Source organism: Mauremys mutica, chromosome 2, assembly GCF_020497125.1.
Source record: "Mauremys mutica isolate MM-2020 ecotype Southern chromosome 2, ASM2049712v1, whole genome shotgun sequence".
NCBI classification, from domain to species: Eukaryota; Metazoa; Chordata; order Testudines; family Geoemydidae; genus Mauremys; species Mauremys mutica.
In genome coordinates, this window is record NC_059073.1 from 120,241,950 (window position 1) to 120,267,810 (window position 25,861).

Sequence of the window (25,861 nt, forward strand, 5' to 3'; positions counted from 1 at the left end):
CTTGAATCACAGGATGATTGTCAAATAATTGCAGCTGAATTGCAGACAAGTCATGGAAAATTGCAGATAAGTAATAATGGACCTTTATTAATTGTGGTAATTTGGAAAAGCAAGAGAAGACCTATTTCTTTAAGAAAAAATTGCTGGAATGATATAAACACCTCAAGTATTGTGCCTGCTCATTTTTTTTCATACCCGGACATTTCGCTGCAACTATATTACAGTTATTAATGCAAGGGGATGACCGCAGGAGTCCTGCTGCTGGCAGCTTGGATAAATGGGGTTCTACTGTACTAATGGGGAAAAAGTGTGGTTGCAAACCTCAAAATGTATGCAAAATTGTGGACTTTGCAAAGTAATTAAAATCAAAATTGTGGTGGAAGCTTAATATTGTGGGATCCACAGTATCACATATTAAGTGCGGCTTTATTTATAATTTAACTCTTGTGCTGTATGTAATACAGGGACAGCGCCCTAAGGTAAAACCTGTAAGCTGCTCCTTTGGAAACAGAGGATCTGGGATTTCTGTGGGCATCCAGTGACCAGGAGCTGGATACCACAGGGCGATACATTGAAAGGACTTGGGAGCTGGGGTGCATTTATTGTCAACTTGCAAGGCAAGGACAGGGCTGGCAGGGTTAGGGAGCTTACACTTAGCTAGTATGAGCAGGACTCCCTTGTGCTGGAGGGAAGGTGGTAACAAGGTGACGCTCAACCTGCATGCCCTGAGAAGTGTGAAAATCATACAATATGTACAATTAAATTAAACCTCAGCCACACTAAAATGAGTTCCACAGGAACTTGGCCAGCCAATCACCTGTAGCACTTCATCATCTAGGAAGCACACCCTCAGCCTTCTCTAAGACCTTATCAGACAGGTGTCTTCTGCAGAGTGGCTAGAAAATTACCAAATTTTTGGCTATTTCGGACCAAGGAGTGGGTTCAAAAATCTTGGACCCCACACAGAGAATACCCTGCCAACCTGTGTTATAATAAGGGGACTCCAGTTTGGGTGCCCCTGCTGATCCTGGGATGCTGAACAATTATTCAAGTTGGGGTGCAACACCATGCTCTGAGTGTCCCTAGCCTCTGTTTGTCAGAAGCTGGGAGTGGACAACAGGTGATGGATCACTCCATGATTGCCTGTTCTATTCATTCCCTCTGAAGCTCATGGCATTGACCATTGTTGGAAGATAGGATACCGGGCTAGATGGACCTTTGGTCTGACCCAGTATGGCTGTTCTTATGTTCACTTTCCTGTGGGAAGCTGGTACCAAATGAAGCCTATTTTTAAATCAGTCTTTTCAACCATTGTACCTCACAATAAGATAGATATTTTAGCCAAGACTTGTTAGCCAGGGAGAGGCGCCCATTACAGAGGGAATGTCCACTGAAAACATTTTTTCTTTCATGTCACTGCTCCTCTTTTATCTCCTCCCCTTCTGTTCCCTGTCCCTTCTCCCCCAATCAGGAGATGCCACTCATGTGGATAAGAATGCATAGTCCAACCCCTGCCAATCATGACTATGCATTACATTTAACTGGTAGCCCTACATCACAAAATTGGCATTGACTGGAACCCTTGTTGGCAATCTTAACAGAGGCCCTTGATTGAGTGAGCAAGAAAAATAAATAAGTTTTAATCCCTTAAGAGCATCACTCCAGAACAAATTTGAGAACATTAAGAAATTTGTACTGCTACTATCCTCTAATTGTTATTTTTTTTTTTTTTAGCTAAATGGCATGGCTCGGACAATGCCAGCCAGTCCTGTTCTCCACTCGCATCTGACGCTTACTGTGTTTCTGGATTTTGAGGTTCTTTGACCAAGTGGGGTAGCAACACCTCATTCCCATTATGAAAAAGGTAAGTTGAAATATTTACCTTTCCTCATTCCTGTCATGCTTCCAATCACATGAACAGATTATTAAAAAAACAGTAACATTGTTAAAAAGTAGACTTCCATGGGGCGCTCCATGTGGTCCCCAAACAACAGGGGTTGGAGTCTCCAAATTCTAAATTTCCTCACTGATAACGCTATATAACTGTTTTGATCCTCCTCCTATAACACACTGGATGGACAATGAGAAGACATGTCTCAACTGCCCACACTTCGAACTGACACTCATAGACAAAATTAAGATTAACTATAACTTACTTTCTCCATGACAGGCTTTGCTCTAAGGATCTGGAAAAGAAAGCTGATGTTGATGAATATGAAGTGGCAGAAAATCTCATCACAATTCAAACAACAGCAGTTCATATATCCCTATTCTTCCAGGGTAATAGATTCCAGAATAACTGAAGGTATCTGATCATAAACCCACCTTAGCTACTGGTATTTTCAAACGATGTGCTTTGCAAAACCTCCATGTCAAAACATGAATTCCACAGAAAACCAGCTGAGAATCAGAAATCAAATACTGGGAAACTTCCACAGTAGAAATGCCTCTATTGATAATATTTAAATGTCTGGCCTCCCTTTTCTTCAATTTAAAACATATTCATTTTCCCAACTGGTATTTAGGAAGGGGAGGGTGGGGAGGAGAGAGAATCTGAATCTGAGAAACAAACCAGGTTGTTCCACATCTACCACTATCAGACACACAGACCAAACTGCTGGTGAGACTACCTAATCCCCATAAAGTTAAATGCCATTGACCCGCAACCCATTCAGGTTGCTCTCAGGAATGTGGCCAGCCAGCAACGCCCCCGGTATCATCAGCAGTGGGCTTGTTCCAAACCTCAACGTTTTTAGAACTCTGTTAAACATACACATTATTTTTTTAAAAATCACAGACCTAGATATGCTGCTAAGTCCTTTAACCTACTTGTCAAGGGTCTTCCCACAAAATCCTGCTGTTGGAGCTATACAGGATAGTTGTGTTCTCAGTTAATTATGGCAGATAAACTTCTTATTGCCAAAAAATATGAAAATGTACAGACTTCCTCCCCATCTATAACCTACTGTCTTGAAAGAAACCCTGAGGCCTTTCGTGTATTTTAACATGAATTACATGAACAACAACATAGGTACAAGAAATCTCACAACACCCCCATGAGGAAAATACGGCCTTAATACATATTGGGGGGGAGGGCGGGGACAAGCAAACCACACGTGAAAAAAAAACAAATAAGGCCATCAATATTTTGGCCATGGGAAATGCCGCAATGTCACTATATAAAGCAATGGTGCATCTCAAATGGAATTCTATATTCAACTTTGGTCACTTAAGCCCACATTTTTAAAAAAGCACATGTGCTAAAGTTGGAGATTTGAGAGCACATGTACCAATGAATGCACATAACCCCAGCTTGTGCACTTTTAGCAACTGTTTCAGTGCAAGTCAGACACATGCAAAAGTATGTGCCCACTTTAGAAAATATAGGCCTCATTCTGTAAACTGATATCTAAGAGCTGAAACAGATAAGGTTCAGAAATGGGAAACAAAATATATTAGAGGCAGCTTGGGGCTTTCATCTCATGAAAGTCTGAATTGACTCACAGGACTCAATTCTTTGACACCCTTTGTACACTGGAGTAAATCCACAGATTTCAGAGAACTTACTCAGGTTTACGTTGGTGTACTGCAAGGGAAAACAGAATGGAGCCTGCACTTTTTAATATGGCAAGGGGAAAACAAGAGGAGAGAAGAGAAAATAGAGGTGTGTAGAAAATATAATTGTTCCGAGAAGGCTAATTGGATGTTCCCATCTATCTCAATCTATAAAACAAAAACAGATGGGTACTTGACTAAATTAGGAGACAATACATTTAAAACAGATAAAAGGAAATGACTTTTTATATGATATATAATTAATATCATAGAATCATAGAATATCAGGGGTGGAAGGGACCTCAGGAGGTCATCTAGTCCAACCTGCTGCTCAAAGCAGGACCAATCCCCAACTAAATCATCCCAGCCAGGGCTTTGTCAAGCCTCTAAGGAAAGAGATTCCACCACCTCCCTAGGTAACCCATTCCAGTGCTTCACCACCCTCCTAGTGAAAAAGTTTTTCCTAATATCGAACCTAAACCTCCCCTACTGCAACTTGAGACCATTACTCCTTTTTCGGTCATCTGTTACCACTGAGAACAGTCTAGATCCATCCTCTTTGGAACCCCCTTTCAGGTAGTTGAAAGCAGCTATCAAATCCCCCCTCATTCTTCTCTTCTGCAGACTAAACAATCCCAGTTCCCTCAGCCTCTCCTCATAAGTCATGTGCTTCAGCCCCCTAATCATTTTTGTTGCCCTCTGCTGGACTCTCTCCAATTTTTCCACATCCTTCTTGTAGTGTGGGGCCCAAAACTGGACCCAGTACTCCAGATGAGGCCTCACCAATGTCAAATAGAGGGGAATGATCACGTTCCGCAATCTGCTGGCAATGGCCCTACTTATACAGCCCAAAATGCCATTAGCCTTCTTGGCAAAAAGGGCACACTCTTGACTCTCATCCAGCTTCTTGTCCACTGTAACCCCTAGGTTCTTTTCTGCAGAACTGCTGCCTAGGCATTCGGTCCCTAGTCTGTAGCAGTGCATGGGATTCTTCTGTCCTAAGTGCAGGACTCTGCACTTATCCTTGTTGAACCTCATTAGATTTCTTTTGGCCCAATCCTCTAATTTGTCTAGGTCCCTCTGTATTGTATCCCTACCCTCCAGTGTATCTACCACTCCTCCCAGTTTAGTGTCATGGGATGTAATTACAATGAACATCTTAGTAAGATACCAAAAAAAAAAAAAAAAAAGTAGAGACTTTTCTATAAATAAGAATAGCCTCTGTAGTTATATTACCTGGGAAAACAGTTTTCATGCTTCAGGGTATACAAACAACCAGCTGGGGTCAGGAAATAATTCTCCCACAATTATACAGAACTGCACAATTAGGAGCAATACATACATGCCAACTGTCCCTGATTTGGAGAGAGAATCCCTATTTTTAGCAAAGTTTTAAAATTCTCCATTGTGTCTTAGCAACAAATTCACCATCTGCTCCAATACATTTCAATGGAGACTACAGATGTATCCCTATTTTTCTCTCCAAATGTCCCTATCTATAGCCTTCAGATGTTAGCATCAGTGTGTTTTATGGGACTTTTACATCCTCTGGCCAATCTGACATTGACCACTGATGGAGCTAGGATATTGAACTAGAGGAACAATTACTACATACCCATGTCTATTCTCCACCAAAATTATACAAAGCTTGGTATAATCGAGAAAAAAATACTTTGAACTCTCTAAGACATGTAATTTTTAATTAGCATTTGTTGTCAATTGAAATGTTTTGTGATACTGAGTTTGTACTGGCTCCCTCTGGTGGCTAAATACATGAAACCTAGGGGGGTTTTAATCAAACATTTCAGTATGTGTGGAATTGTACACATTGATCCCGGTACATCAAGGAATGCATCTCTCTTTCATTTTTATGTAGAAAAGTATGAATAAATCTTTGGGGATCAGAATTAAAAATGATCAGTTCTAGCCTTACTGCAGTTATGCTAAAGGGCGACAAAAAGTCCTGTGGCACCTTATAGACTAACAGACATATTGGAGCATAAACTGTCGTGGGTGAATACCCACTTCATCAGATGCATGTAATGGAAATTTCCAAAGGCAGGTATAAATATGCAGGCAAGAATCATTCTAGAGATAACAAGGTTAATTCAATTAGGGAGGATGGGGCCCTCTTCTAGCAGTTGAGGTGTGAACAACATGGGAGGAGAAACTGCTTTTGGAGTTGGCTAGCCATTCACAGTCTTTGTTTAATCCTGAGCTGATGGTGTCAAATTTGCAAATGAACTGAAGTTCAGCAGTTTCTCTTTGAAGTCTGGTCCTGAAGTTTTTTTGCTGCAGGATGGCTACTTTAAATCTGCTATTGTGTGTCCAGGGAGGTTGAAGTGTTCTTCTACAGGTTTTTGTATATTGCCATTCCAAATATCTGACTTGTGTCCATTTATCCTTTTACGTAGGGACTGTCCAAGTTTGGCCGATGTACATAGCAGAGGGGCATTGCTGGCACATGATGGTGTATATTACAGTGGTGGATGTGTAGGTGAATGAACCGGTGATGTTGTGGCTGATCTGGTTACGTCCTGTGATGTTGTTGCTGGTGTAAATATTTGGGCAGAGTTGGCATCGAGGTTTGTTGCATGGATTGGTTCCTGAGTTAGAGTTACACTAATGATGCTAATCCAAAGAGTTTGCAAATCGCATGACAGATGGGAAATCATGAGATTTTATATATTTGTACATATAGATAAAAAAAGATAGGCGGAGACTCTGTTCAGAATAGAGACATCTTCTCTGAGCCCTCGTCTATACTACCTACTTATGTTATAGGGACTGAGCTCTTGGTGTAGAGAGCACTATGTTGGCAGGAGGGCTTCTCCCATCGACATAGCTACCGGATCTCAGGGAGGTAGAGTACCTACATCGACGGCATAGGTAGTGTATTCACTCAGTGCTACAGTTGCAGCGGTGCACCTGCACCACTGCAGTGCTGTGAGTGTAGACAACACACTGAGGTCCTTTTTTCGGAAAAGGAACAAACCATAATAAATTGTATTTTTAGTTTTATTTTCCCCTTCTCTGGGAGATGCCTTCCAATGAAACCCCAGTACACACCAAACACCTCCTACCCTCCATCCCATAGCTGACTGCACACTGTTTGGAACAGAAACTGTTTCTTCTAGACTCTCAAACCCATCATTCTCTCTTACAGTATTCTAGTTCCTGCCACTTCTATTACCTCCCTTCATAAGCATTAATTCATACAATACTTTAGGCAAATATTAAAAAAAATTAATGAACATGTTAGAATAAAATGCAAATGTGCTTTGATTGTGTCCATGACCGTTTCATAATTAGTTTTATGTGAACATTTCTATGAATAGTTAAAAAATATTTTTAGAACAAGAATGTACTTGGAAAATGAGTCTCTAATATTTCTGTGAATGAGTAGTCATGGAAAGCTTCACAGTGGGGCTGGTTGCATGGCGATCTTGAAATCTCAGATTTCTCTCCTCTTAATTATAAAAGAATCACTCATCCAACCAGGGAGCAGACACAATGCCATGTAAATTGGTTGATCATTCTCACACTATGAATAAGGATTAGCAAATAATCAAAGACATAACTGAACCAAATAGTCTGAACACATCAAAGTGAAATAAAGTATGAATTAGTTTGAATAAAGTATGAACGTTTATGCATATCAGATCCACATCTAGATTTGTGCAAGCGATGTGAAACAGTTTCTCTGTCTTTGGAAACACTGCTATGATGTCATACAATCTTATATTTGGTGAAATAAAGTATTCGTCAAGTAATGCTGAATAATGAACAACTTTATTTAAAAAAATCAAATGGTTAATTTATTAACATAAAAAAGGTAATTTTTTTCAAACTCCCAGCTCTAATCCCCATTATTATTTTCTGACTAAGATATTTGGGAAGAGTGATGTGAATGTTTCACTCAAACAGCAGTACTATTCGAAATCCTCCTTGATTACAGTTTGACATGAGTTTGTGAAAAAGAGGTGGTTCATGAAATCTTTCTTATCCTGTCCAAAATGCCCATTCAAGCTGAACTGAATCTTTCTGCAAACATGTTTACTCTCTCTTGATATCAAATGATGGAGACCATTAGCAGTGTATTTTAAATTCAAAATGCCATGGGACCTTTGGCACTTCCTATTATCTGACTGCTCCCAGGTGGAAGGAAGACAAACAATGACCGTGGAAACCTGAAAAGCAAAGTAGTATAACAAACTCGCTAGTGTGCTAAATTTGTATCCTTATTGCCTGCAGGAAATCAGATCTACTTCTAAACGTAAGGGTACATACCCAAGTTGGCCTTAATGAACAGCAGAGGAACTGCGGCAGGGCAGGTGAGTCATTCAGTGCATATCCAGGGTCTGGAGTGGGTTTGCATAGCCCATGCTGCTCTGGCTTCATTGCTATTAGTACTCAAGCTACCTAGATCAAAGCTAGCTCACATGTGTCTACATATGCTGCAATCACACCCTATCTGGCATCAATTGCAGCGTACACATACCTTATGAGCCAATGAAGCTTTTCATTTAGCTTAATTTGTAAGACCTTGTGCTCTAGCAGCAGGAAGAAGTGGATTCTATCCTCAATACTGTGACGTTCCTATCTGCCATGGTGTGTAGCAGAATGCCCTAGGGCAGTGATAGCATCCATTGGCATTCATGCTGCTTCTGTGGACTGTGGCAGCATTTATACATGCATGCCCAGACATATAGTGTATTTTCCCCCACTGCTTTTTATTCTTTTTCAAACTGACTAGCCCCTGTGGATTCATCTAGGGAGTGGGGATGCTTGACCTAGCAATTCTAAGACAGAACATGGAAAGGCCCGACTGACCACAATGAAATCACTGAATTATTTTTTGGAATTAGAAGTCTCACTTTATTCTTGTGATGAAGTTTGTAATAAGTGTTATGTATTACAATGTACTGAGTAAACACGCATCATGAAATTCAAGAATAAAACAAAGTATTCGAATTCTACAAGGTGAATTCTGTGCAATCTTCCTCTCCACCAGCCCTACATTTTCTATGTGCCACATATTTATTAAGTGTTTGCTACTCTGAAAGTCTCCAACACAAATTTTTCGCGGGGGGGTGGGGAAGAGAGAGAGAGAGAGAGAGAGAGAGAGAGAGAGAGAACACATCTTTTCCAAGCAAGTTGGTTAGCACATCGCTATAAAACATATAATGAACTGGATGTGAACATTCTGTGATAACAGCCCAATCATTCTCCTGAGAAAAATGGTGAAGAAAAGTGAAAGCAGGGAGAAAGTAACAGTCTTATTAAAGGCTGCAATGAGGTGAATGGGAAATGGTATGGGGCTTTTCTTTCTCACCTTTCCTGACTTAAAAACAAAATTTAAAATGGCTCTGACACTTGTTGGAGAGATTGTGGAGGAAGAGATGCCTTTTTCAGTATCTCATAGGAGAGTCCAAATGTGGTCAAATTGTGGATCCTCATCAATGTCTGTAATCATGGGGTCTAGGATCTTGTCTGACCAAGCAACTTTCAGTCATACGTCTAAGACTTCCCATGATATAAAACTATCAATTGAAAACCCTATACTTATTGTTCATCTCTTTGGAGCAGTGAGATGCTCCATACCTGTCTACATGATACAGGAAAAACACACATATACAGTTCTATGTGGAATTCTCTATAGTAAAACAATACTTATCAGTGCCTGCTAAAGGAGCAACTTCCAGTTATGAAAAACAATGGGGAAAAATTACCATTAATACTAAAAAAAGGTCTTCAAATGTAACCTGTACAAGATACCTGTGAATTTTAATTCCATTATTAAGCTCATTCAGGAGAAAACCAATCTGAAAATGGGTGCTACATTTCTTAAAGAAACCATTCTTAAATTAATTTTAGTCCATAAATTAATTAACCAATTTACTCAAATTCTCAGAAAATTCATTCTGTACTCAGATTGTAAATGTGGTAATTTTCAGTAGGATACGCTGTATTTTTCATACATAACTAAGGCCTGGTCTACACTACAGAGTTAGATTGCTGCAAAGCAGCTTATGTTGACCTAACTATGCAAGTGTCTACACTAAAATTTCGCTCCTGTTGACAGAACTGCTCTGCTATGTCAACTTAATAACTGCACCTCCATGAGAGGCGTAGACATTGCGTTGTGTAGACACTGCATTGCTTACATCAATTGTTACTGGCTTTCAGAAGCCATCCCCCAAACGCCCCACACAGACAGTACAATTGGCACAAGTGCTCCTGGTGAGGACATGCACCACTGACACAAGTGTAGACCTGCACGAGCGATGTAATTACTGCAGTGGCTGTATGTCGATGTAAGGTAGAAGCACTTAATTTTGCTGTGTAGACATGTCCTAAATGGTTAATCAATTCTTTAAATGTTAAACTCAACTCAACCCAACCCAGCCTTGACTGTGCAACTGCAAGTGGCACTTCCCTAATGCAAATATATACTTTTTATATGTGTGTCCCCACCTTATATGCACACATCTTATATTCATTCATATTACCTCCTCAGCTAAGCAACCCCAATCACTATTCTACTCCAACAAGCAAACCGTTTCACATATTGGCATCCTTTTAAGAATCTATTACTCATATCAATATATTACTTATCAATGGCACTTAAGGATGCACAGTGCGTATAAACTTTGCCAGTGAAATATATAAACTCAGGAATCTTGGACATTTGCTAAAGGCTCGCTGACTGGCATTTTTGCACCCTGCTGAGCTTACTGTATAAGCATTACAAACTTGTATCAGTGTCAGCAGTACATAGCCATCCTTAACATGGCTTTGGGACGAGACCACGCATAGAAAATTATAGTACAAAAGGAATTTTTCTGAGAAAGTTAGAAGCAAATGGAAAAAGGTGATGGTTAGAACAGAAAATGCATTTCAATTTTAGCTGCAACAATTACTGCCCTAAATTACTGACATATTGAGCGTGTGAATGAAACAAAGCGGATGGTAAAAAGATGTTCTCAACATGGGTTTGGCATGGATGAACTGAATTACGCAGGTCATAAGTAAAGCTGGTTGCTCTTCTTTATTTTTTTTAATTTCCAAAGCTAGTTTTCAAATAGGATTTTTTTTTCATTTTTCAAAATTGCATGTGGATTTTTTATTGAATTTTTCTATTTTTAAAAAATCTGAATGTTTGAAAAAGGAATTTTTTATTTCAAAATCAAAACTTTTTATCTAATTGTTTCAGTTCTGAAAAACTCTACCATGTGACTAGGCTGACTAATCAAAATTGGAAATACCAAAAAAACCCACAACTCCAAACCCTGAAATTGAAAACCATAAACTAAAACAGGAGGTTTGAAGAAAAAGATTTTCATGATCTTTATTAAAAGACCATTTTTTGTTTTTTAAAAAAACTAACATTCTAGTTGTGAATTATTCCAAGACAGTTTTGATAAAATTCCTTTAGCACACAAACGAAAACTGATCAGCCTTGGAGGAAAACATTATAAATAATGCACTTTAGAAATCTCTACAAATTACCTAAGATAGCTTTTCCATATGTCATCATGGCATGGTCGTAAGGCCCATCATTTTGCAGTCTATGAGGGCTAGAAACAAGAACTCTTTGGAAAGGGGAAATTCCTTGATAGGCTGCACTTGCAGGTACAAATAAAGTGATACTAGCCAAATGGAGGGACCTGTGAAACTCCTTGCTTGTTAGAGTCATGCTAAGCATTGTGAATAGTGCCTACCTCATGATTGGAGAAGAGCCGCACTCCTTCCATCTGGTGAAAGATTGGGTAGTGGCTGCTATCAATCGTATCGCGGCGGTAGACATCTCCCACAACCAGAAAGGCATCCAGCCCTGAGTGCATCAAGTCCCACTGGTGAGCCGACGTGTGTGCTCTTAGCATGTGAGTGTGGTTCATGTAGTAGTTTTCCCCTTTCCTCCTGCTGGGGTGGTCTTTTGGGATAAGCAATCTGTCAAAGTTCTGCTCCACTGTAACCACCGGGGACAGATCATCATAAACAGAAAAGAGTGGGGTTCCAAAGCGTCCTATATACTGCTTGTAAAAATGATCTTTTATTCGCTCTTTGATCAGCCACAAAGGGTGGTACCTTTGGTTGTGCAAGTTCTTTCCCACCTTGGAGAGAATTTTCTCTGTGACATTGCTGTAGTCATCTCGAGGGTACGCTTTACCAAGCAGTTCCACTGTATTTGACGTCGGTGTTTTGGCAACAAAACTTGAAGTTATAGTCCTGGACCAGGCATGCCCAAAATCACTGGTGATTCCTCTTATCTGGACTCCCTGTGACAAAACAGTTTTGGAATAATGAACTACTCTCATGAAATTCCAAGATGCTGCCATCAAAATACCTCTGAGGCTCTAGAAAAAAGGAAAAAAAATAGTCAAGATTTGCTGTAGGAATTACAAACAGTCTAATGATCATGAAAAGCCAAACATCAATTCATTAAATAAGACAGAAGTCCAGTTTTTAGTCCACTACTTTACAGAAAAATCTTATGACCCAATTCCAGCTAGATTATCTTCTCCAACCACCAACCCTGCCCTTGTATTAATGATTTGGGGCCTGATTCTGTCCCCATTAAAGATGACGGTAATCTTTGCAGTACGTTAAATAAAAGCGGTATAGGCCTTTTATTTAATATCCTTTATATTCAATTTAACCACACCCCCCACCCCAATAACTCAACATATTATACAGGAGAAATTGTGGTAAATTTATCATGTTTGTCAATCAGATATTCATTAATAATAATATTCCATGTGCTAACATATTGTTGTACATTCTCAAAACAAACTACAGGATTAAACAGCAGCAGCACAACAAAGAAGAAGGAAATGTAATATTTTGCATTGTTTATAACAAAATGTTGTCCCCATAAGGAGTCTAGAGATGAAACCTAGGTCATTTCGCAGCATAGCATACAAACATAACATATGCATTACAAACTATACTTTTGTAGATATTTTTTCCAGGGCCGCCCAGAGGGGGGGGGCAAGAGGGGCAATTTGCCCCAGGCCCCGAGCCCCACAGGGGCCCCCACCAGAGTTTTTCGGAGCCCCTGGAGCGGGGTCCTTCACTCACTCCGGGGGGCCCGGAAAACTCTTGCGGGGCCGGGCGCAGGAGCTTCTTCTGCTCCTGGTCTTCGCCGGCGGGGGGTCCTTCCGCTCGGGGGCAGAAGGACCCCCCACTGGCGAATTACCGCCGAAGACGGAGCGGGACCCGCCGCCGAAGTTCAGCTCGGTCTTCGGCGGTAATTCGGCGGCGCGGGCCCCTTCCCTTCCAGGACCCGCCGCCGAAGTGCCCCAAAGACCCACGGCGGGGGCCCCCCTCCGCCGAAGACCGGGCTGCACTTCGGCGGCGGGTCCGGCTTCGGCGGTAATTCGGCGGCAGGGGGGGACCCCGCCGCGGGTCTTCGGGGCACTTCGGCGGCGGGTCCTGGAACGGAAGGGCCCCCTGCCGCCGAAGACCCCGGGCTCCCGGAATCCTCTGGGCGGCCCTGATTTTTTCTATTTAACAGAAAACAAAAAAAGGCAGTCTGACCTTTCAAACAACTACGCAACTGTGTAAGGTCAGACAACAAATCACAATACATATAAACCAACATATTAAATTCAAAACAGAACACTATCTAAGGTTCTCTATACAAATTCCACATGGACAGAACTGGTGTTAGCATTTTTGGGAAAACCTACAAAACAATTTTTCAAACCCACTCTAATGCAAACGACTCTTGTCCACGCTGATTATACTACTATGAGGGTAGGCCTTAGGATTTTGGAGAAGGTTGGTGAAATGGAAGATTTTGCTGGGGATGGGGGGGGCGGGTGTTGGTGGTGGTGTCAAATATAAATGACTAAATCTATATAAAAAAGGTATCATTGGCTATCCTTCAGTTTCTCTGGTTGCAGTAGCAGGGCCTTATTGTGCTGGGTTCAGACATAACTGCTGTACGTTGAAGTGTTTAAAGAGAGAATTCCTGAACAAGCAAGGATTCTGAGGGCTGCAATGCCTCTAGAGGTTAAGCTCTGGTCTACACTATGAGTTTAGGTCGAATTTAGCAGCGTTAGATTGATTTAACCCTACACCCGTCCACATGACGAAGCCATTTTTGTCAACTTAAAGGGCTCTTAAAATCGATTTCTGTACTCCTCCCCCGACAAGGGGATTAGCGCTGAAATCGACCTTGATGGGTCGAATTTGGGGTAGTGTGGACGCAATTCAACGGTATTGGCTTCCGGGAGTTATCCCAGAGAGCTCCGTTGTGATGCACTGGCCAGGTAGATAGGAAAAGCCTGGCAAACTTTTGAATTTCTTTTCCTGTGTGCCCAGTGTGGCAAGCTCGAGGCGACCGTGCAGATCTCATCAGCACAGGTGACCGTGGAGTCCCAGAATTACAAAAGAGCTGCAGCATGGACCGAATGTGAAGTACCGGATCTGACTGCTGTATGGAGTGAGGAATCCATGTTATCAGAACTCCTTTCCAAAAGATGAAATGCCAAAATATTTGAAAAAATCTCCAAGGGCATGAAGGACAGAGGCTATAACAGGGACCTGCAGCAGTGCCATGTGAAACTTAAGCAGCTCAGGCAAGCCTACCAAAGAACCAGAGAGGCAAACGGCCGCTCCAGGTCAGAGCCCCAGACATGCCGCTTCTATGATGAGCTGCATGCCATTGTAGGGGGTGCCCCTACAACTACCCCAGCCCTGTGCGTGGACTCTGTCAATGGATTCTCACGCAACAGGGATGCGTATTTTGGGGACAAGGAAGATGATGAGGAGGAGGAGGTTGAAGATAGCGTGCAGCAAGCAAGCGGAGAAACCGTTTTCCCCGACAGCCAGGAACCGTTTCTCACCCTGGATCTAGTACCCTCCCAACCCACCCAAGGCAGGCTCCCGGACCTAGAAGGCAGAGAAGGGACCTCAGGTGAATGTACCTTTGTAAATATAATACACGGTTTAAAAGCAAGCGTGTTTAATGATCAATTTGCCCTGAAGACTTGGGATGCATTCGCGGCCAGTACAGCTACTGGAAAAGTCTGTTAACATGCCTGGGGGATGGAGGGGAAATCCTCCAGGGAGATCTCAGTGAAGCTCTCCTGGATGTACTCCCAAAGCCTGTTAGCCACGCAAGCAAAACAATAACAGTCTTGTAGTTGAAAAAAGCTGTTGCTAGATCAGCTGTTCTGGCTAATGTGGAAGGAGGGGGGTCAAGGCCATCACACCCAGCCTGATTGTGACTCTTGTTTATCAATCCCAGCTCTAATGATAATTCTTATCCCTGCTCGCTGACTAGTGCCTTGTGGACACCAGCCCAGCTGTGACCACTTGGTCAGATCACCAATTGTCCAGTCCCTTACAGCTCCCTTTGACCTCACACCCTGTATGACCTGTCTTACAGCTTATGGCTACAGGAATACAGATGAGCCAGTAAGTATATAAGCTCTGAGTACATGATAGGTTTTAAACCAAAAATCTTTAAAGCTCTTTTATCCTGCCTCCTGTCCAAGAATATTTAATTAATGAAAAATTTTGAAGTGCTATGGAAAATATTAGAAAAGTTGGACTGCCACCATCTTGTGATCTGACAGCTTTTGTGTACAGTATGTGTGGGGAGGGGAGTTCCACTAACACAGCATATGCTAAAACAAAAATTATAACATATGCTAGGTTGCTAAAATTGGACATTTACCAGTCTGCTTAGCAATTTAGCAAAGCCCTGCATTTTAGTTTTGAAAACTGTGCAGGCATACAGCAGCAACTATCACTGTTTTAGCCATAACCATGTCTGTATTTTTTCACCACTGGTTACAATAGGACACCATGGAAGTGGTTTCATGCCATAATATTAGCGGTTTGAATGTTTTTTCAAACTAAACCCTGTGTTTAGAACACAGACATCTTTTTAAACTCCAAAACAGGCCTGCAGTCCTATCACAAACATCAAATTTGTTATACAACAAAGACTTTTGAAATAGGCTGTACCTCATGCACACACTTAGGCTCCAATCTTATCAGGTGGTGAGCATCCTCAGATCCTACTGAGGACATCTAACATTTCCCATGGCCCTTCAAAAATCTGTATTAAAGTCCTGGGAAGAAGGCAGGATAAAATAATTTTTAAAAAAAGACTTTTAATTCTTTCATGCACTCAAGAGTTCATCTACTTAACAGCCTATGTATAGAAATTGCAGCCATAAATTGTAAGGAACGTATACAAAATCCCCTTTTTGCAGTTTCTGTAACCAAAACAAGATGCCGTAGGCTGATTTGTTGTCTGTTTTCCTATAGTGCCACATTAATCATGATGATACCACTGGAAACATTTGGAGGCTTGCAATATTGAAAGAGGAAAATTATAAAATATTTTCTTGGATAAGGTTAACAACCATCATATTTCTCCTTGCTGTTATATGTAAGAACTGTTTAAAGTTTGGAACAGAATTAATAATCAAACCATCTCTTGTAACTAATCCAGTTGTCTAATAGCTTAGCAAAGTTTAGTATTTTTATGTCCTGTTTTACACACATCAACACCGAGAGGCACAGAGAAAGCGGCCCATATATCTCAAGCACGCTTTCCTCCACCATCATCCTCCTCAACTACAAGAAAGTTGCACCATGTGAGGTCAAACCCTATGGTGCAGCATCTCCTGGGAGAACAGAACATTGTTCTGCAAGAGCACTGCATGGGCACCAATAGTTGTATATTAAAATGTTAAAGTAAGAAGTGCAAACTCCATATAATTTCAGGTATGATACTATAACTGATGACAATTCAAGTGTCCCCTTCATATCATATTGGATTATACTGCAGGTTCCATTATTTGGTTCCTGATGCTATCCACCAAGCATACCTAGGACAGCTGCAGTCCACCAGTTATTCACATCATTTAGGTGTTCTGGTTTATCCACAAATTAAAGCACATTAATTTAAATAGATAACATTTCTCAATTGCTTCTCACATTTCAGCTGAATTAAAATCCATTTCCAGTTTGGTCAAAAGGCCCACAAGTTCTATAATTCTGTTATAACTCTAGCTGCATTAAATCTACATTTCAAATATTGACACTGTTTGGTTCTAAATGAATTACATGAGCTAAATAAAGTATGTTTTAGCAGCTGGGAAAGTGGAGTGCCTGTACACTGGAATTTGTGTTCATCAAACTACACAGTCACATCTAATTTGTTGTACCATTTAGAGAGTGTCAAATTTGAAACAGAGGGCAAGGGGGGCACAGGCAGAAACGATCACCTTTCAAATGGCATCAGAAGTCAACCAGCAGATGGCCACAAATTCAAATTGTGCATACTCCAGCATCCGGTACAATAGAATAAAGGCACCAAGCCCTATAGTCTGTGACATTTAAAAATTTAGTCCCCAGCAGAAAGGCCCCAAAACCTTCAGGTCCCCTTCTGATGAGATATTTGAAACTGATGGAGAGAATGCACAGATTCAGAAGAGTAGAGCATTAATGCTGAAACTGGCTTAGATGTTCTCTTAAATAGGTTAAACTGTTAAGAAAAATCTCTTACCCCACATGCATAATAAGCAATGTTCTTTTGCTAAAAAATAGGAATTATTCCTTGAATTTTTCCCTAAACTAAATAGAGACTGTTCTTCACTGAAGACTAGCTACATTCCAAGTTTGAAGCTTTAGAGGGGGACTTTCAAGAGCACCTATATGATTTACGTAAAAACCATCTGGTTTTGAATTATCTGAATATCAGAAATACCAATCCCAAAACTCAGAAATGGTTGAAAGTGAAGTGCGTATTTTAAGGTTAAATCTTTACTATCTAGCTATATTCTCATCATACATAATAGTTTTACATATTCTAACACACTGATCTCTGATCCAACAGGATGATTCATAAATGGTTCCTATGCGTTCTCAAACACATCTCCTGTGTCCTGCTTTTGATACATCACTCTTTCAAGAGACGCATCCTGAACAAGGCTGGCCCTTCATTCCTTGTCTGATGGGGGAGCATTGTCTTTCTAGTACCTTATTATTATTCTCTTCACCAACCTTAATCCAAACTATATCTCAGGGGTCAGCAACCTTTCAGAAGTGGTGTGCCAAGTCTTCATTTATTCACTTTAATTTAAGGTTTCGCATGCCGGTAATATATTTTAATGTTTTTTAGAAGGTCTCTCTCTATAAGTCTATATATTATATAACTAAACTATTGTTGTATTGTAAAATAAACAAGGTTTTCAAAATGTTTAAGAAGCTTCATTTAAAATTAAATTAAAATGTTGATCTTACGCCAGCTCAGCCCGCTGCTGGCCTGGGGTTCTGTTCACCTAGGCCGGCAGCAGGCTGAGCGGGGCCTTCGGCCGGGACCCCAGCTGGCAAGGGTCTGGCAGCCAGAACCCCAGACTGGCAGCGGGATGTGCGGGGCCGGCAGCCAGGACCCCAGACCAGAAGTGGGATGAGCCCACTGCTGCTCAGGGATTCCATCCGCCGGCTCCTGCCAGCCGGGATCCCAGCCCTGACCACATACAGTGGGTACCTACCTTCTCCCTCGTTCTGGCCCATTCTTTTCCTCTCTCTGCACTGAGCTGAGGGTGGGAGTGCACTGAGCACTGGGCTGGGGGTGAAGGGTCTGGCCAGGAACTAGAATGAGGGAGGGGGCTCATGGTTTGGAGGAGGTTTGGGTGTGGGGCACTTACATGGGCAGCTCCCACTTGGTGCGAGGGGTGCAGGTGGGAATGTGAGGGGGGGTGAAGGAGCTCCTGGTTTGTGCTCAGGATGGGGGTGGGGACGTAGGGGGTGCAAGAGTCAGGATGTGGGGGGTGCATGGGGTGTGGAGGGGTTGGGTATGTGGGGGGATGCAAGAGTCAGGGCAGAGGGCTGGGGGCATGTGAGGGGGGTGCAGGTGTCAGGGCCATCAGCTGATCGGCCGGCAGAGAGGGAGGGATGGAGAGGCGGAGGAGGGACAGGAACCCAGCACACTATGGGAAGAGGCAGGGGAGCTGGCAGGGCCAAGCTTCTGACCCCTGCCCCTTGCCCCCACAGGGCGGGGGGGGAGCGGCGGGCAGAGAAGAGTGGGCTGGGCCGGGCTCGGCAGGATTTTTAATGGCATGCTGCTGCCTGCCGGGACTCTGGGAGGCAGCAGCATGCCATTAAAAATCGGCTCGCATGCCGTCTTTGGCACGCGTGCCATAGATTGCCGATGCCTGCTATATCTAGTTTTCTCTCTTTGATTAAATGATCTTCAGCTGCATATTTATTACATAACAGTTCAGCTCTGAAGTGGCCATAAAGTCTACCTGCAAAATTATCATCTTTTCAGGCACATTTTCTCAACATCTGAAATTCAACTATGTTATCCTGATGTCTTTGTTAAACAAAAAGAGTAAGTTTCCACTGTGAAGCATTTATATGGGCAAAAATTAATTTATTTTATTTAGGAATTAGATATTAGTAATCTCATTGTGCAGTGGTATATTTCATTAATTTTCACTGCTTAAATATGTCATTTTTATAGATGTAACAAAGCCACATGACTGCCCACCTAACGTTAACAGTAGAAAAAAGTCGAATTTGTTGGAAGCCAGTATTCAGTGGTTCCCAAACTTGTTCCGCCGCTTGTGCAGGGAAAGCCCCTGGCAGTCCGGGCTGGTTTGTTTACCTGCCGCGTCCGCAGGTCCAGGCCATCGCGGCTCCCAGTGGCTGCGGTTCGCTGCTCCAGGCCAATGGGAGATGCTGAAAGCGGCGGCCAGTACGTCCCTCGGCCCGCGCCACTTCCAGCATCTCCCATTGGCCTGGAGCAGCGAACAGCGGACACTGGGAGCCGCGATGGCCTGGACCTGCGGATGCAGCAGGTAAACAAACCGGCCTGGCCCGCCAGGGGCTTTCCCTGCACAAGCGGCAGAACAAGTTTGGGAAGCACTGCAGTAGTTAAACACAAGTTTAGGTGGGCATTAAAAATGCAAGGGACAGTAGAGGGAGAGTAAATAAAAAAGCACTGATGAATTCCACAATAGGCGCCGACTCTGTGGGTGGTCCAGGGCTGGAGCACCCACAGAGAAAAAATAGTGGGTGCTGAGCACCCAACGGCAGCCCCTCTATCAGCTCCCCCCTCAGTGCCTCCTGCCTGCCATGATCAGCTGTTTTGCGGTGTGCAGGAGGCTGGGAGGGAGGGGGGAGGAGAGAAGAAGTGGCACACTCGGGTGGGAAGAGGCGGGGCGGGGGAGGAGCAGGGGCAGAAAGAGGCAGGGCGGGGTGGGGCCTTGGGGGAAGGGGTGGAGTTGGGGCAGGACATGGGACAGTGCTGGGGGTCAAGCACCCTCAGGCACTTTGGAAAGTTGGTCCCTGTGAATTCCACAGTAATGGTCCAAAATACTATAGCACAAATTAGTAATTCTCCAGAGTGCTGAATAATTAATGTAGAATACTGTATTATTGTACTGTAAAATATTCAAGGCTTTAACACTATATGTTACTTCATGGAAAATCATTCTGCATGTTTGGAACTATCTACATAAATATTAACAACAATAATTACTAATAATTATTATTTCTATTTCAGTAGCATCTAAGATATCAGAATCAGATAGGCACTGTAAAAAATACTGCTAGGCACTGTAAAAAAAAAAAAAAAAGACATACTCCCTGACTCTACAGAGTTTACAATTTAAAGCCATATCTTATAAGCTGATATGTCAATTGAACTCTATTCAGGCATAGGGATTTTCCCCCATGGATCAATTTGCAGGATTGAGACCTAAGAAGAAAAGAATTGGGGAGAGAGATACAATCAAAATTTAAAAAAAATCCTTATTACATTATTAAATTTATAATGGATAGGAGAGGAGGACAACAAGAGGAGGACAGAGGTATCATAAATGCCCCATAAAGCCTATCTTAGCCTTGCAAATACGTTGAGTCTCAGTTCTATTGTGATAATTAGGCTTACAAATTTACTCTAAATATGAGCTCAACTTTAAAAAAGTATGTGAAAGTTCATATATCGTATCATAAAACTTGTAACAACAAATGTTGATGGGAAAAGGTATGGAAAAAGAGACAGAAAGGCTGAATTAGTCTAAACAAAAGCGACTACAGATATGGTTCAAGGACTATGTTAAAATCATGCCTGGTAAAAACAGATGTTGTGGAACTGGAAATTAATGAATCAAAATTGATGTGTTGGATACTAGGTCTCATTGGTGGACAAAATAATGAGGGGATGGGCTATTCCACCCATCACTCCTATTTTGCGTCCTTAAAGGAAAGACACTTTGGACCAGAAAACAGGAAAGAACAGATGGAGGCAACTGAAGCAAGCTTCGCCATCATGCCTGCCATTCCCACCATCTCCTGGGACCCCAAGCCTTCATCATCCTAATTCTGAGAGATGCCCTGATCAGACCAGAGCAGAAAGTGAGACCCAGATAACATCACCACCTCTACCAGCTCCAGATGAATCCCAACACCACATGGAATAAAATGGGATCGGATTTTAACAACGAGAGTAACAGCTCTAATCCATCTCAACTAACTTCTCTTTTCCCCAAAAGGTCAGTGATTGCCATCTTTAATACCATATATGAGACTGTCAAACAATGGGGTTTTTTCTTGTAAAATCTCTCTCCAGCTAAGGGGAAAAGGAACAAGGGATGTTGTTAAAATCAAAGCCTTATTTAATACTTTACTTTTCAAATGTTTTAAACTGTTTTTTCCTTCTTTTCTTTATCTTTAATAAAAAGTTAAAGGATGTTTAATGATGTGTTCACCATGATACTACGCAGGCTGAGGTATCTATATAGCAAACCCCAGGCCCTGTTTAATGCTAATTAATGTAGGCTGGTGACAGAATTACATTAACACCTTTGGCCCATTTATTGAAACTACATTAATACAGCATTTCCTATCTGTACAGAACATTATTTTTCAATTACACCGAGGTCTTTTTCCAAATCAGGGGTACTGTGACAGGTTGGTCTATGGGGGTTTAGTCCACGATGGATTCACCTGCCTGAATAAAATTCATATACCTAGGAAGTGAAATTTACCACAAAATCGGAAATGTAAAAAATATTCTAGGCCAGTGTGACCCCAGAGACCTCTTGATGCCAAGTGGCAAAGGTCATAAGGGATGCAGATGAGTTGAAGGAATCCACTGGGTCTGGTATGTACATTCTAATTCACCAAAGTGAGTGTCATGTGAGCTCAAATAAAAGCTGGTGCCATTCTGGTCATCGATAACACTGCAAAAACCAAGTACAGATGCGTAAGGAGTTATGTACATATATGAGGTGGCCAAACTGTGGCTTGTGAGCCACATGTGGCTCTTTTACGGTTAGAGAGCGGCACGTCCCTCATTGTCCACATAACAGACTTGGGGGAGGGGAGCTCAGGACCTCTGCCTTGCAGCAGGGTGGTGAGGGAGGAGCTTCTGCTTAGTGGGGAAGGGGGGTCTCGGGGCTTCAGCCCCACAAGGTGCACCTACAGGGGCTCAGGGCTTCAGCAGGAGCAGGGCTGAAGCTCCGAGCCCCAGCAAGCATGTCCTGGCTTTCAAACATCTGAAGATTGTCATATGTGTCATATTGTCATATGTGTCAGTAAGTTGGCCATTCCTGGTATATAGATTAAAAATTATGTTAAAGTCTGTGTATAGGAACCGGTCACCAGGAAAAGTGAAAAACAGCTTTTCTTTTAGGCACAAAATGTTTACTTATTCATCTGTTTATACATTAACTACGTATTGTATGGTTCAAAATAGGCCTCCACTCCTGACTCTGAACCAACTGCTAATGAAGTATTGTGAAAACTTCAGAGAAAAACAAAAAGAGAAAAACAGTAGGGGTGAGGAGGAGCCCTATTTTGAGGTGCAGATCAAAGGTCTGTTCTGGTATATTTGAGGAACAAAGAGGTCATTCTGGCATCCTTCACCTAGGAAGTAAACAGACAGACAGTTTGATTCATGAAAGAAGGGTCTCAGCCAGATTTGGCTGAAAATGCTGGAGAGAATTTTCAGTAAGATAAGCTTCTTTAGACAGGGGACACTAGTCACTAGAAACCATGCTACAATTTTGTTTTATATGTAACCATTTGTTTCCAATATTCTTACTAGCACTTGAATCTCTGTTTGATAATACACATATCCTTGTTTCCACTATAAATATATCTAAGTGCTGTCGTGCTAACCAGAGAGGTGATCCCGAGTTGACTCTTGCAGCTGGTGTGTACTAGTCCTTTGGGAATAGCAGATCTAGGAGTTTTGTGAGTGCTCAATGGAACAGGGGTTAAGCATGGCAGAGGGACACTCAGAGGATTCAGGGGTTGGTGTGTACCTATGAACTATCTGTACAGAGAGCAAGCAGGGCCGCCCAGAGGATTCAGGGGGCCTGGGGCAAAGCAGGTCTTCAGCGGCGGTCCGGGTCTTCAGCAGCATTTCGGTGGCGGGGGGCCCTTCAGTCGCTCCGTGTCTTCAGCAGCACTGAAGGGCCCCCCGCCGCTGAAATGCTGCCTTAGACCCAGAGCGACTGAAGGGCCCCCCGCTGCTGAAATGCTGCCGAAGACCCAGACTGCCGCCAGGCCAGGACTCACGGGGCATTTTGGCGGCGGGGGGGCTTCAGTCGCTCCGCGTCTTCGGCAGCACTGAAGGGTCCCCCACTGCCGAAATGCCAGCTGAAAACCCGGACGGCTGCCAGGCCAGGGCTCGCAGGGCCCCTGCGGGGCCTGGGGCAAATTGCCCCACTTGCCCCCCCCTCCCCCCCCGAGTGGCCCTGAGAGCAAGGCCTGCTGAGCCCTGGAAGGCAGAGCTTATGTTACCAGAGGCTGTTGATTTCAGGGAGCTGATCCACAGCAGACACAGACAAGGCTAAGGGCACGTGGTGGTGAGGTGCCTCACAACCCTGGGTAACCCTGGTACGGGTCACACCCTGCCCCCAAACAAACCTAAAGTGCAGCTTAATTCAGCTGGGACAAAGTAGAGATGCAGCTTTGCACATATTCATCAAGTCTGCCAGAAACCTGAAGAAATGCCCTCTGATTTTCTATTAGCTCCTGCTCTCTCCCAAAAGCCTCCCAACTCACTCTCTCAGCTCCTAGTCTCTCTCAGTCGCCTCTCAATTCACTCAGGCACCCTTCTGATCTATGATGATGGGGAATTAATTAACTCACAGCTGGCTCTGCCCCCCCCATCCTATACACCCAGGCTTTAACCACACACATGCCAATATTATTTTCATAATATACAATTCTTAGAAGGAAGAGTTGAGCCAAAACTGAAATGTTCTATCTGAATTTCAAGTGGGGTCTAAATTCAAATCCCAGAATTTGGACCTGCCCCTTCAGCTCTGGCTCCTATCGGGATTTAAAACAGGAAGGGATCTATTCCCTGGTTCCAATTGGGATTCAGTCAAAACCTCATTAGAATACCCAATCATTGTCAGATTTAAGCCCAATTGTAGCCCAATGGGACAACTGTACCATTCAAGATGGTAGAATTCTCGTATCAATTGAGCTCCTGTACTGCTACCATTTTGAACCAAAATCTCACCGTTGAGCCAAACCTCAACACTAGCGCTAATGCATCTTTGATCTCAACTTCCTAACTTTAACCCCTCCAACATTGCTCCTTTCTCCATCTCTATTATGGAAATAATGAAAATCTGTGAATGGACAGAGCATTTACTAGGACTATGTGTATTTCAACAACCAATCAAAAAATAAAGACAAACATTTCTCTATGGATTTTATTTTAGAATCGATTAGTCTTCAGAGTAGAAGCAGCACAGAACATGTAAACATTTGCAGCAGAGATGCTACTGCCGCTGCCAAAGTACAGTATCACCCAGTTAGTAAACGTACGATCACATATGCAAAAAGAAGCCATCTTTAGTTCAAACAGTACCAGCCCTATTTATCTGTCATAGGTTCTGACAATGTGTTTAAAGAAAACATTAGAATGTTCTTCCAGAAGGAACTATATTTCCCTGCCTGGGGCATACAGTGTCTATGGGTCGGTAAGAGTGGGACTGAAATATTAATGAGTAAGCCATTTGTCAAGAAAATTATGCAAGAAAGCTTGGCAGTTGCACAAAGAAGCAAGCAATATGAGATAAAAAATCATGCACTGTGATCTAAAAAATATCACTGACTGTCTGGTCTGTGTTCAGAAACTACTACCTTTGTAAAGAATGCTTTGGGAAAAGTAAATAAATAAATTAACGAGAGACTTGACAAACAAGTGCATACTAAATTCAGCATTTATAATTGCAGGTATTATCTACAAAAGAAAAGACCCCCACAACCCACTCACTCAGAATATACAAGATGAGATTTCATAATCAATTCAATTAAGAAATGACTACTAATGATATTTTTGCAAATAAATTACTATACTATATTCCACAAATGTGAGATGAAAGATGTTTTGTCATGCTGTTTGATTATTGAAAACCCACAGAACGTAAGAAAAATATCCCATGATGGACAGAAATACAAATGGAAAAAATACCATTTTTGAAAGGTTTTCTCACAAATCATAATGAATTTGTACTAGGCAAAATGATGTCTGCTGTGTCAAATCAGAAGGTTAAAATCTGAAATTAAACAGATGCATATGGGAATTAAATTAGTCAGGAGCTTCAAAACATTATTTCTTTACAAGGAAAATTTACAAATGAGAAAGGACTTTGTGTTATCGGAAAAAAACCCAGATATGATATTCCTTTCATCAACCCTTCATTTTATACAGAAAAAGATACTGCTGGAAGACAAAATGTATTAATGAATACCAGTTTATCCAGACAAATGTAGCCATATTTGTGTGCAACTTAAACTGATCCCCGTGTCATATTCTGTAAAGACTCAAATGTGTGTTGCTTCACTGGTTTAATTCCCATTGATTGCAATGGGTAGTACTCACAGACATTATTTATGATCTCTTAGAGTACTATTATTATTAATAGTAATACTTTGCACTTACATGGCACCTTTTGCCTGAGCATTTCAAAGTGCTTTGCAACCATTAACTAATTAAGCCTTGCAATGCCTTATGAGGAAAGTATATTATTTATACCCATCAGGTACATCAGCTTCCAGTTCAGAAATATACATGAAGATGAGCTCTGCATAGCTCAAAAGCTTGTCTCTTTCACCAACAGAAGTTGGTCCAATAAAAGATATTACCTCACTCACCTTGCATTTCAACATGTTATTTTTCATTTGTTGTTTGTTTCCAATTGGTTTTCAATTAATTTCCTCTCTTTAAAATACTCAGAATGTTTTTTCTTTAATCTTAAATGTCATTTTTATCAACCATTCATGTCAGCATTTAAAA

General features: G+C 42.1%; 1 protein-coding gene and 1 long non-coding RNA gene across 13 annotated transcripts in view; one reads left to right on the top strand and one right to left on the bottom strand.

Annotated features, from left to right (window-relative positions):
- LOC123363078 lies at window positions 1-25,714 on the top strand. The gene is made up of 7 exons (XR_006576699.1): window positions 1-70; window positions 1,735-1,864; window positions 2,171-2,305; window positions 7,810-7,889; window positions 20,801-21,089; window positions 24,282-24,358; window positions 24,799-25,714. It is a non-coding gene; the product is annotated as an uncharacterized LOC123363078 (long non-coding RNA).
- Window positions 1-25,861, bottom strand: part of FARS2 (phenylalanyl-tRNA synthetase 2, mitochondrial) — a 344,334-nt gene that overhangs the window by 259,649 nt on the left and 58,824 nt on the right. For 9 of the 12 annotated variants that reach the window (XM_045003789.1, XM_045003788.1, XM_045003780.1 and 6 more), the window contains 2 exons: window positions 15,541-15,647; window positions 11,280-11,915 (listed from right to left, as the gene is read on the bottom strand). In XM_045003789.1, coding sequence (XP_044859724.1) covers window positions 11,280-11,915; window positions 15,541-15,606 — 702 coding nt within the window. In that variant the 5' untranslated portion in view covers window positions 15,607-15,647. The remainder of the gene's footprint in view (window positions 1-11,279; window positions 11,916-15,540; window positions 15,648-25,861) is intronic. The other 3 variants (XM_045003785.1, XM_045003787.1, XM_045003786.1) reach the window with 1 other exon arrangement.